The sequence below is a fragment of the Bidens hawaiensis genome, unplaced genomic scaffold, assembly GCF_021521415.1.
Source record: "Bidens hawaiensis isolate Kalapana, Puna unplaced genomic scaffold, B.hawaiensis_p1.1 tig00002442_1, whole genome shotgun sequence".
NCBI classification, from domain to species: domain Eukaryota; kingdom Viridiplantae; phylum Streptophyta; class Magnoliopsida; order Asterales; family Asteraceae; genus Bidens; species Bidens hawaiensis.
In genome coordinates this window covers 905,499-916,989 of record NW_027491135.1, presented here as the reverse complement: position 1 = coordinate 916,989, position 11,491 = coordinate 905,499, and the positions used below count along the sequence as shown (strand labels likewise).

Here is an 11,491-nt window from a genome sequence, read left to right as displayed (position 1 = left end):
TCAAAACTTCTAATTCCTTGGTTTAGTGAAGTAATTGTTATTGTGTGGGTGGGTTCGGACGCATGGCTGAACAAAGGAAATGAAAAGGGGTGAATGGTTGTTTGCTTAGTTCATCCTTGTTATTAAATAAGAGAAGAATATCTTCTTGGATCTAATATCTTCTGGCTAATAAAGTTATTAACCACCATGTAACTAATCTTAATTGATCTAATGGTTAAGTTTAAAATGGTTGGTTAAAATACAGAGTTATGATCAAGCTTGGGAAATTGGGGTTGGGTGACACCCTTTCAACGGAAGTCAACACGGAGGGAGACAAGATTTGTCATGTTGCACTTTTGTGTTATACTTATTAGTTCAAATGGGATTTATCAATTAAAGTATAACAATAAAACTTATAACTAGTCTTTCAGTTATAAAAACTAGTTCAAGTATCAAGTGGGGCTCAAGGATTTTGAATTGGTTTATCGACATGAATTAAGTCTAGTTGTTTGATCTAGTCTAGTTATACTACGGTATATTGCATGCACATATTTGTTTAAAATGAAGATCTGAGACAAGGTTTTGGGGTTATATATGGTCATAAATTTAATTTCTTGGGTTTGAATGTGTAAGGTAAATTTATATAATACATATACGTATACAAATATAATATATGGCTTCACTAAAATTTCTATGATCTAGATAATGTAATTAAGAGATTATGAAATGCAAGCACATTTAAGACATGTACGGATATTGACTTGTAAATTTGGCAGTTGTCACAAGATGGGTAAGGAGAGGGTGGTATAGGCCACGTGGGAGATTGGCTTGCAAACCAGTTGAATTGTGTTGTGGGTAAGAAGGATACCGGGGTTGGGTTTGTAGGGGCGGGTATTGGGCATAAGCACGGGGGGTTGTGAGTTCCCAGTAGGTTGTGGGTATCCGGTGTTGTGACCCATCAATTGGCTGCTTCTTATGTTTGTGTTTTGGTTTTGGTTTCGACCCCCGTGTCCCCAGTTGCTACGACCACCCCGACCCAACCGAAGATTAAAGTTAGGATCATAATTATTACCCCGATAATTGCTCCCAGGGTATATTTGACCGGGTCCCGAAGTGGTGGAAGTGTTTGGAATACGGGATGTGTATAGAAGGGAGTCACCATTGGTACTGGTGAATACTTCGGTTCTGGCCGATAAGCAACACATCTCTAAATCAATCATGGTGCGTGCTTCGCTCCAAGTTGGAGTTCCGATGTTGATTATTGTGCCGATGGTAACTAATTCATTAGGAAGACCATTAACCAGTTGAATGATTAAGGAGGAGTCGTCCACCGCGGTTTGCCAACATCGGCGAGTTGTCGAGCAAGATCCTTAAGCTTTTGACAGTATGCATCCATGGATACACAATCTTTAAGGGTTGTGTGTGTGAATTCATGTAGCAAGGCCGCCGCACGAGCTTTCTTGTTCCTTAAGAAAACATCCTGAATTTTTATCCAAGCCTCATGAGCCGATGTGTCGTTTTCCAGGATACGATCATTGATGGTGCTGTAAATCCATTGTAGGATGCTTGCGTCTAACTCCGACCATTCGTTATAAGTAGGGTCGGTTTCAGGTGGAGGGGGGTTCCATCAATGTGGTGAAGAACTTTGCAGGCTTTAAGATGAAGGTTGAAGAGTTTTACCCATTATGAGTAGGTTATCTTTTTGCCGTCTAGGTTCGTATTTTGGTTTATATGTTGGTAAAGCTGTAAGCAGGATGAAGATGGGGTTTTGGGTTGTCATCGGAATGTTTGCTAGATGAAGAAACATCACCAGCCATGGTTCAAAAACCAGAAAAAAATAGAAAAGGGGATGGCAGCTTTTTAGGTCAAACCTATGGCTCTGATTACCATGAAAGTAACCGTGTTTTCTGTGTATATCTCATAATGATCAAGTTACAATATATAGGAAAAGATACTATAACAACCTAGCCCTATATTAAGTAAACAATATCATTTAAATAAATATGAGATATATATTCTACTAATACAGGAGAGCCGAAAGAACACAGTTATGGATCAAAAGGAGTTTCTCTGGAGGTCAAGACCGATATGATAAAGACCAAGATTATAAAGGTCAATAAGGTTGTGAAAGCCGAGAAGATCAAGATCGTGGGTCAAATCACACAAGTCAAAGGAGACAAGTTTGGAGAAAAAGATCCACTTATTTCAAGTCTAAAATTAGGGTGGGTGTTATTGTTGGACGTAATTTTAGACTCCAAGTCACAAGTCGGTGAACTTGAGGGACTAATATTGACAAGTAGGTCATAGTTGGTTATGCTTCCTAATTACTATATGTTTTCTAATTGCACTACAATTATAATTGGTAATGTTTTCTCTAACAAGTAAGGGTAAGTCTGTATAAACAAGTTATAGTTAGACATTATAGAACACAAGAGATGCAACAAACTTATGGTTCATCAAGACTCAAACCAAGTTAGAGTTTACGATTTGGTGAGTTATATCAATTTGTCCTTGAATTACATCAAGCCCCATTTTATATGGTGATTGTTATATGATAATCTAGCCAAATTTTGGAAAATCAAATATTCACAGATATTTACATGAAATGAAATAAAAGAAAATTACGGATAAATTTGCGTGTCGAAATTGAGGCTCTATATGACAGAACTTAGGTCCAGCAGTCAGAACAAACAACCTATCTATGGCCGTTTGCTACGTGGTGCGGCATGTCGAGACATTTTTGTTCATTACTTATGGGCCCGTAACTTAACAGGTAGCACAAGTCATGCCCTTTTTAGGTTGGGTCCTTTTCTAGTCGTTGTTTCTCTCTGTCCACCTAGTCCAAGTAAGATCTGCTAGCTCTAGACATACACTAGCTCTGTATCATGCCCTAAAATGCCATAGCTAATCTCTTGGTCTCACTACCAATCTTACGATTCTACGAGGCAGGGCAACCATACTGTAGAATTTCTGCTTGATTATATAACATCTGAATGCTTGAAGGAATGGAAGTCAAATTTTTGCAGTTGCAAATATCTAAATAAGTTAGACGGGGAAGATCACCTATAGATGATGGTAGTTCTTTTACTGAATTATGACTCAGATCAAGCTCCAAAAGCTTAGTCATGCCTACAAAATCTGGAATCCTTGTCAACTTTGAACACCCGGATAGATTAAGAAACTCAAGAGATATCATCTCCAAGCTCAGTGGCAATGACTCAAGTTTATCGCAATATCTCAAATTTAAGTGAACTAGGTTGCTGTGTACTCTTATTGATGGATGCACCTCAACTAGACTTGAACAGAATTCAAGAATTAGTTTTCTGAGATGGGGAAGACATCCAAAGTTGGGGGTTCTGATTAGGTGACTTGAGAAACTGAGATCAAGGAATTTTAACCGGCCAAGGAACTGTCAGTTGTGAGAAATGACATAAAAAATTAGTGTTTAGACATCTTTAAAAGTTAAAACTAGAGAAATGTATACGTAAACAAAACACTAAATTTATGCAAACCTTGATGTCTCTTGTACTACAAAGGTCTACAAGGCTGCTATGTCGTATTTGAAGACCAACAAGCTTTTTAGCTTGAAAATCTACTGGCCACGATTCTAAATTAAAGTAATCCCATGTAAGCCATTTCAAGTTACAAGGTAGATATTCTTGACAGCCAGAACCTTCCATGATCCATTGAAGTGAAGCACGGGAAGAACCACGTACTAATAACACCATCCTTCGCGTACTGGCATGTAGTAATCTAAGTTTTCTCATGCTTGTGAAAGCATCAAAAGCGGCCCTTGCATCCAATTTTTTGAGATTGCTGATGACTATAGCCTTAATATCTTCTGTACCCTGTACAGGAAATCAGAAAGTGTGAGTTGTGCTCATAGCCATCTTGTTTACACTTAAGTATCAAGTATTTACAAGCACGTACCTTATTTTCCATTAGGACCTCTTTTACATCCTCAGGATGCCATAATCGGCTTTGCCTGCTTGGATCATCCGGATGTTCCTGACGGACAATATTACGACCCATTTCCAGTGCTAAATTATGCATTTGAATAAACTCTCTTGAGTAAGTAATGAGAAACTTTTCCTCGAGAGTTCTGAGACCACTAATTGGAAACAATTCACAACTATCAAGTATATCAATTACCTCATCCTTTATCCACCCATTAAAGAAACATGCGATATCTAGGAATAAATCCTTCTCGCAAGTATTGAGCCCCTCCAAACTCGATTTTAGCATATTATCAATTCCAGCTTCTGGACACTTTGAAAAGCTATCTATTGTATCTTCCCACTCGTCTATAGGCCTACCAATTAGTTTAGAACCCAAACACTTGAGAGCACCAGGATGGCCAGCAGCATAACGGACAACGCGCTCTAGAGCCGCCTTATGTGCTTCTATTGGAACACCATTTTGAAAAGCGCACCTTTTGAGGAGTTGGATTGCTTCATCGTCATTTAATAGAATGACATGTTGGGCAGTATAATCTAGTTGGTGATTCAATAACAATCGCTCATCTGTTGTTGTAATAATAATTTTACTTCCATCACCATACCAATTACGTTCCCCAACTAATGCCTTTAATTGTTCTTTTGTATCCACTCTGTCAAGAACAACCAGAACCTTCTTTTGACTAAGCCTCCGTCGTATCTTCTTGCAGCCATCATTTTCATCACTGATCTGCACCTCATGTCCTAGAACATCCGAGAGGATTTGTTTTTGCAAAAAAGCAAGACCACGACTCTTTGAAACTTCACTAATATTCTGAACAAAGGAATGACCATCATATTGTTCACACATATCATCAAACATTGCTCTAGCAGTTGTTGTCTTGCCTGAGCCTGGCATTCCTAATAGTCCTATGATGTCAACATTGTGTTCACAGTTTTTGTCAATGCTATTATCAACATTATCTAACTCACTATTAACTTGTTCCACAATTTTCTCTATGCATTCTGATTCATGCCTGAAATTTAAGATGCATAAATTATCAATTAGAGCATCCAAACATGCAACAGTTAGTAACAGAACACGTTTTTTTTTTTCATTTCGGATCATCATTCAGAAAGAGTGTTAAATTTTTAGACAATTCTTGAAAAATAGTCATTAAAAGTAAGACTACTTATTCTCTGGTAGAATATCATTTGTTCTCATATGGCTAATTTGATTTGTTAGATGATACAGGATACCTTTTTTTTGGCCGAGTATTAACTAATGTTGCATGCTAATTCAACTTACAAGTATTGTTAATTAAAGGGGCATTTCATAACTCTTTTCAACTAGTTTTGCTTTCAATACTTAGTATATGGTATCAAGACAATTCAGAAACTCCCAGTTGAAAGCTTTTATATATCAAAACACCATCAAAGAATATTTGGTTCCTTCCAGCTAAAAAAAAAACTATCTATAACAAGTGACCAGGGCTGTCTCCAAGAAATTTAAATACCTCGGCCGAGCCAAAATAAAAAGGTCCGTATGCCTTAATGAAAAATTTTTATTCACTAGCGTACATGGATAAAACTTTTATCGACCGTTTTATTATAAGCAGAATAATCATCTCATAAACTATTGCAAATAACCTTATTTTTAACACCAGAAAACATATATATGTAATATGTATAAAAATGGTTTGTGCCCCCAAAAACTTATTTGCCCCGGCGGATGGTGCGGCTCGCACACCCTCCAAGCCTCCCATTATATTAACAAAATTTTAGTAGCAAATGTCACAAGCTAAAACGTAATTTAAGATCAGATAGTGGAACGAAACAGAAGCTTTCCTTTAAAATTAATTATATCCATCTGTGTAACAAAGCTAATGTATGCGTATAGAAAACATTCAAGATACTATTGATTCAACAAGTGTCAAACTAATTAGGGTAGACTTACAAGGCGTCTGGACAGCTCAGATCCCACCCTGTTAAGTTCCTGACTTTCCGGACAGTTCCCCGCCATAATTCTACCTTCTCTGCGTCTTTGTGTTTCGAAAATGCGTCCCCAAAATCCCCGGCCAGGTTACTTACATCCGACGGTTTGACGTCGTAGAAGACCGGATAAACTATGAGCCCATTCTCCTCGCGGCAATCCATGATCTTTACAAGTTCATCCAAGCACCAATGAGAATAGGCATAGTTCTTCGATAAGACAACCACAGCTACTCGTGCTTCTCCGATCTTCTCAAAGAGTGTTTCTTCGATATACAAGCCTCTATCTAGCCCATCATCTATGAAAGTTTCGATCTTATTTCTAATGAGAGCAGCGTAGAGATGGCTTACAAAATTCTTGCGAGTGTCTTTGCCTCTAAAGCTCAAAATCACCTCAAAACTCCGCCTCCGGCGAAGATTTGATGTTGCCGAGGATGACGATGATGACATCTCAACGTAGGCTTATTTAAATTGGAAATGCCTTTAAGAAGCTGGAAAACAACTTTCGAAGAATTCGGTTGTGTAGATGAAATCAACGCCTTCGATATCAATACTCAAGTCAACGGAATCGGTCCACGGACACGGAGTATGATCGGATAACTTTTTAAAAACTTTATAAAATACCTTGAATTATATACATTGCTAGTTTGCACCCTCGTGATTTAACTAACTTAAACTTTTATAGCTAGAAGTTTTAAACATATCCTAACCTCCTTAATGCTTTAAACAAGCCTAATCAAACAAGGACTTGTTCCCGAGTTGTAAAGAAAATAAAGAAGTTATAAATTTACTATTATACCCTTGAATGTATATAGGCTAACAAGTTGCATATTGATATCCATGTAACAAGCTGCTGCAAACGGTGATTTTCTTTTGATCAGCATGCTTGTTTAAATTCAAAACAATTTTTTAATTTAATTAAACATACAAGTAACATAAATCCAAAGATAATTATAATCCAATGCAAAAGTATACACTGAGATTGGCAAACGTTTCATTCAAACATATGAAGTTATGAACTTTTATCACTAGTAATTTGGAATTGATCCAATAATTTATTTCTTTCTGCAAATTGAAAATTGGAATTGATCAAATAGTTTTTCAGAAATTCGCACTTGTAATCATACTGAACTGCCCCCAAATTTAACAATTTGCATAACATGTTCTTTTTGAAATTAGGGTTATGAAGTGCTTCAAAACATTTTAAATTGAACTAAAACTGAATCAAAATTGAGAGAAATTATAAACTAAAACATGGCAGATGCCGGTGTGGTCTGCATTTTCAATATTCATATGTATCTTACAACTTGTTGAGCAAACACAAAACGGGCCACTGACAGAACAATTGAGATGAATATTTTATATAAAAGTAAAGAAATACGTTATCTGTGGAAGCAAATGAATTGCAGGTTCAACTAAGGAAGATGGCTTGAAAGACATGGCAGGTTGTGGGACATAAACTGGTCATCTTCTTGATGAGGGTAAAACTGGAACTGCAAATTGAACCTGTTGTTTATATCTTCTTTCTCTTCAAATCTTTCTAGTATGGAAAGAAAAATATATACACTAACACACTCCCACTTTCCTTTCTTTTCTCATCCTTTCTCTTCTTTAAAAAAACTTAGGAACACAAAAATTCCTCAATTCCTTCCAAACCCTTTCCTTTCCTTCCTCAAAACAAACTCTGGAACGCAGCCGAACGGACACAAATAAACACACATAACGTTTTATATGATTTGGCTAACTCATTCGGTCCAGCCTATTCTACTAAATATCAATCATTGGTTCCTCGAGCTCTACGAGTCACTATGGACCACCATCTGCACCCGCTCCAAAAAGCGAACAGCCTCGGGAGCTAGGAATCCAAATGTGTCGAAGGCAAATGGAATGAACACGTGTTGATTCTCCAAATACGCTGCCTCATGCTTAATTTATATTTAAATTAACCACATAATACTCATACTCGTATATATTTTTGTTTTATAATTAATAATTTTGCTTAAATCTATACGATAAGATTATTTAATGAACAAATAAAAAAAACAAACATGAAACTTTCGGGTATTTTTTAATTTTTTATTTGTAATATAAAATTGAATTGGAGCTAATAGGTGACTATTAAAGGTACCTCCACATTAGTGAATGTAAACGAACACATTATCGAACTTCATAAACACAATTGAACGAATATGACCTATGTTCATGTTCGTTCGTTCGTTTATTTTATCAAACAAAATTCCTTATTTATGTCTGTTCATTATTAAACGATGAGCATAGACCAATTTCTCACCGAACAGTTTGTCGGACATTCGATTCATTTACAACCAACTCCTTTATAATAAATAGATGTTTTAATTTATATGAGTTAAGTTCATCAATCCATTAAAATCTATCTAGATTTATCCTGTGAATCATGCTTTACTTATGCCTTTGAATTGTACAACAAAAACAACAATAACAATTGGTAATGTCGATACAACACAAAATTTATTACTCGCTTCTTTGTTTTATGTTAATATTGAATTCATTCTCTGCATTCATATAATAATATTGTGTCAAGCAGTGCTGACAGGGTGATGACTGGACACCGGCTAAAGCCTCCTGTGTAACACACCAACCGAAGGTGGCGGAACATGCCGTGGCGTAACGTATTGATTGAACATGTAACATCCCAAGTTTCGTCAATATTTAAATGATTTAGGGTTAATTAAATTACAGAAGATAAATATAATTATCTAAACTATGATGGATATAAGTGTCATTAGATAAAAGTTAAACATGAAACCCTACCCCTATCCTTATAAATGTAGTCACCATCTCATTATAACCATCTTGGTCTCCAATCTCATTCTAGCCGGAATTCCCGTTTTTGAGAGAACAACCCACAAAGATCCGACGATTCCCAGAGATCTAACCGTCGGATCGGTGTCAAATTTATCTGAGTGTTCATGGCATATAAACGGAGAATCCCACCAATCAGATCTTTGATCAAAGGTTGGGAAGTCTGGTTTTTATCAGCAAAACTGTAGCCGCTAAAAATGAAGATTCCAGACAACTGTTTTGGTTTTCCGGTAACTGTAGCGGCGATTTCTGGTGAAGGAGAGCTGACGGGTTCGTAGATCTGGGCGAGAAATTTTCGTTGCCGCTTGAATCACTTAATTATGAGCTCGTTTGATATCGTTTACGTCTATTCGAGTGATTTCGAACATAAACCTAAAAGGTTCGTGTTTATTAAAAAGACTTACTTAACGTGTACGAAATTGCATGAAAATTGGTATGATGATAGATCGGGTCACGATTACTGATAAAGTAATGAACTTGTTACTAAATGGGTTAGTTGGCTCAGTTCGTGTAAAACGAGTAATGTTCAATTCATGAAAAATTTAAGTGTTTTAGGTTGGTTTGCCATGAATATGAGTAGGATAGTAAATTGGCCCATGAGATGTAAGGAAAACATAACCTTTATGGTAAACGGGTTAGTGGGTGAAAAACGGGACGAACAAGTGACGTTCGGACCGAGTAAAAGCAAGAAAATGAAGTTGTTAGGACCCAGAACTCGTTATTTTGGTAAGACGAGTCATAGGGGGATGTAAGAAAATGATTAAAATTGTAAGTGCATGAATAAACATTTTTGAATTTAAACCTAGGAATTCGATTCATCTGGAAGAAAGGCGATTCGATTAGTTTAAAAGTCAATTTGATTCGATTCGTTTAAAAGTCAATTCGATTCGTTGGAATATTCGATTCGTTTGAATATTCGATTCGATGCGTTTGAATATTCGATTCGATCCGTTTGAATATTCGATTTGATTCGTTTGAATATTCGATTCGATCCGTTTGAATATTCTAGATTCGTGATCATTTTTTCGTTACGAAAACACATTCTTGATAACTTCATTCGCTACAGATACGCTAACCTATTCGTTACATCACCTTTTACCATATTCGTTATCTTATTCGTTATGCTATCGATCATGCCATACCCTTGATCGTTCATTTGTTGATTTGTTATCATTGAATCCCCATTCGTGATATTCATTCGTTATAGTATTTCGTAAAGACTGTGATATCATTCGTGATACCATTCGTTGTTATATCTCATTCGTGTTGCTACTCACCATTCGTCACCATTCTCAACCCCATTCATTACAGATCTTACCCATTCGTTACCAATAGTTACACTTTGCACCTTGAGTTTTTATTTAAAATATATTTAGTCTAAAACTTCAATTTGTGATCATTTAACCCATATTTTTGAAATGGCTGGCTGTTACGCTTTAGCATCTCCAAATATGTTGATGAAACAAATACTCCACTTAGATGCTGAAATCGGGTCACATTCTAAATGTCCCCGATTGATGAATTTTAGCAACTTTGCGAAGTGGGAACCAAGATTCCGAGCACATCTAAGGTCCGTACACCCTGATTGTTCGAGATGTCTTGATGATGTGTATATAGCTCCTATGATTGGTGATGCAACTACTGGTTTTGAACATAAGGCTTTTATCTCTTATACTCAAGAAGAGAAGAAGGCATTATAAATTGAAACAAAAGCATATTCCGCTTTGACTATGGCATTACCCGAAAATATTTTCCATCAAGTGGGAAGTATTAAGATATGCACATCTTTGTTTTAGCACATTAAGATGATAAGTATGGGAAATACAGAAAAAAACAAGAAAGTTATGCTAAAGTTCCAATTCAGAAACTTTAATTTATTAAAGGGTGAGACTATCGAGGAAATGTTGACTAGGTTTAATTATCTGATTGCAGAGATGAATAAACTGAAAATGGAACCATCTGAATCAGATAAGATTGATACTATCAAGAATGTTCTACCGAATTCTTATTCAACTTTTCTGAGTGTGCTGAAAGAAAACAATTTCTTCAAAAAGAAGATCTTACTGCCATGGAGTTTATGCAGAGAATGGAAGATAGAGAATATGGCATGAACTGTCAAAATTCTTCAAAAGAAACTCAAGATCCAACATTATATGGAGGATCTTTACCTTTGAGCAGCACTACAGCTCCAATCAATGCATTTCTCACCCCATCTTCTCAAGATGTTCCGTCTTCACTTACTGAACCAATGGCAAATGTTTGTTTCATGGCGTCTAGTTCAAATACTAATTCTGGTTCATCAACTGGTGCTAGTAATATCTTTACTCAACCACCAAATGTGAACATGAAAGAAGCTGAACAACAGTCTGCTTTTCTTAGTGCTTTCATGAGTTCATATTAAAATTTGGTGAGTGGTAAAATTGCCACGAGTGAACTGACAGATGAAGATTATGATCAGATAGATCCAGATGATTTAGAGTTGATGGATTTGAAGTGGAACATGGCTATGATAGTGCGTAAAGTGAAGAAGTTAATGCAAGGAATTGGTAAAGATTTACCGACATTAAACAAACGGGTTGGCTTTGATAAGCTTAAAATGAAATGTTGCAATTGCCAAGATTTTGGTCATTTTTCCAAAGAGTGTGACAAGTTGAAGAAGGAATACATTGGACCCTACAATCAAGATAGAATCTCGTGTAAAAAGAATAAAGAGACTAAAGAAAAAGCTTCTGGGGTGATACTTC

General features: G+C 36.3%; 1 protein-coding gene across 1 annotated transcript; it reads right to left on the bottom strand.

Moving 5' to 3' along the window:
• Nucleotides 1-2,917: 2,917 nt before the first annotated feature.
• On the bottom strand, nt 2,918-6,356 carry LOC143619452 (disease resistance protein Roq1-like). Its single transcript, XM_077091383.1, has 4 exons — nt 5,872-6,356; nt 3,910-4,951; nt 3,492-3,827; nt 2,918-3,388 (listed from the first exon to the last, which is right to left on the bottom strand). The coding sequence occupies exons 1-4, from the start codon at nt 6,354-6,356 to the stop codon at nt 2,918-2,920; spliced, it is 2,334 nt and encodes a 777-aa protein (XP_076947498.1).
• Nucleotides 6,357-11,491: the final 5,135 nt, after the last annotated feature.

What these genes read in the sequence shown, in the direction of transcription:
- LOC143619452 (XM_077091383.1), bottom strand. Translation starts at nt 6,356, where the DNA reads ATGTCATCATCGTCATCCTCGGCAACATCAAATCTTCGCCGGAGGCGG. An exon ending in CTGAGCTGTCCAGACGCCTT is followed by an intron (nt 4,952 to 5,871) that starts GTAAGTCTACCC and finishes CTTAAATTTCAG; the next exon opens with GCATGAATCAGAATGCATAG. An exon ending in AGGTCCTAATGGAAAATAAG is followed by an intron (nt 3,828 to 3,909) that starts GTACGTGCTTGT and finishes TTTCCTGTACAG; the next exon opens with GGTACAGAAGATATTAAGGC.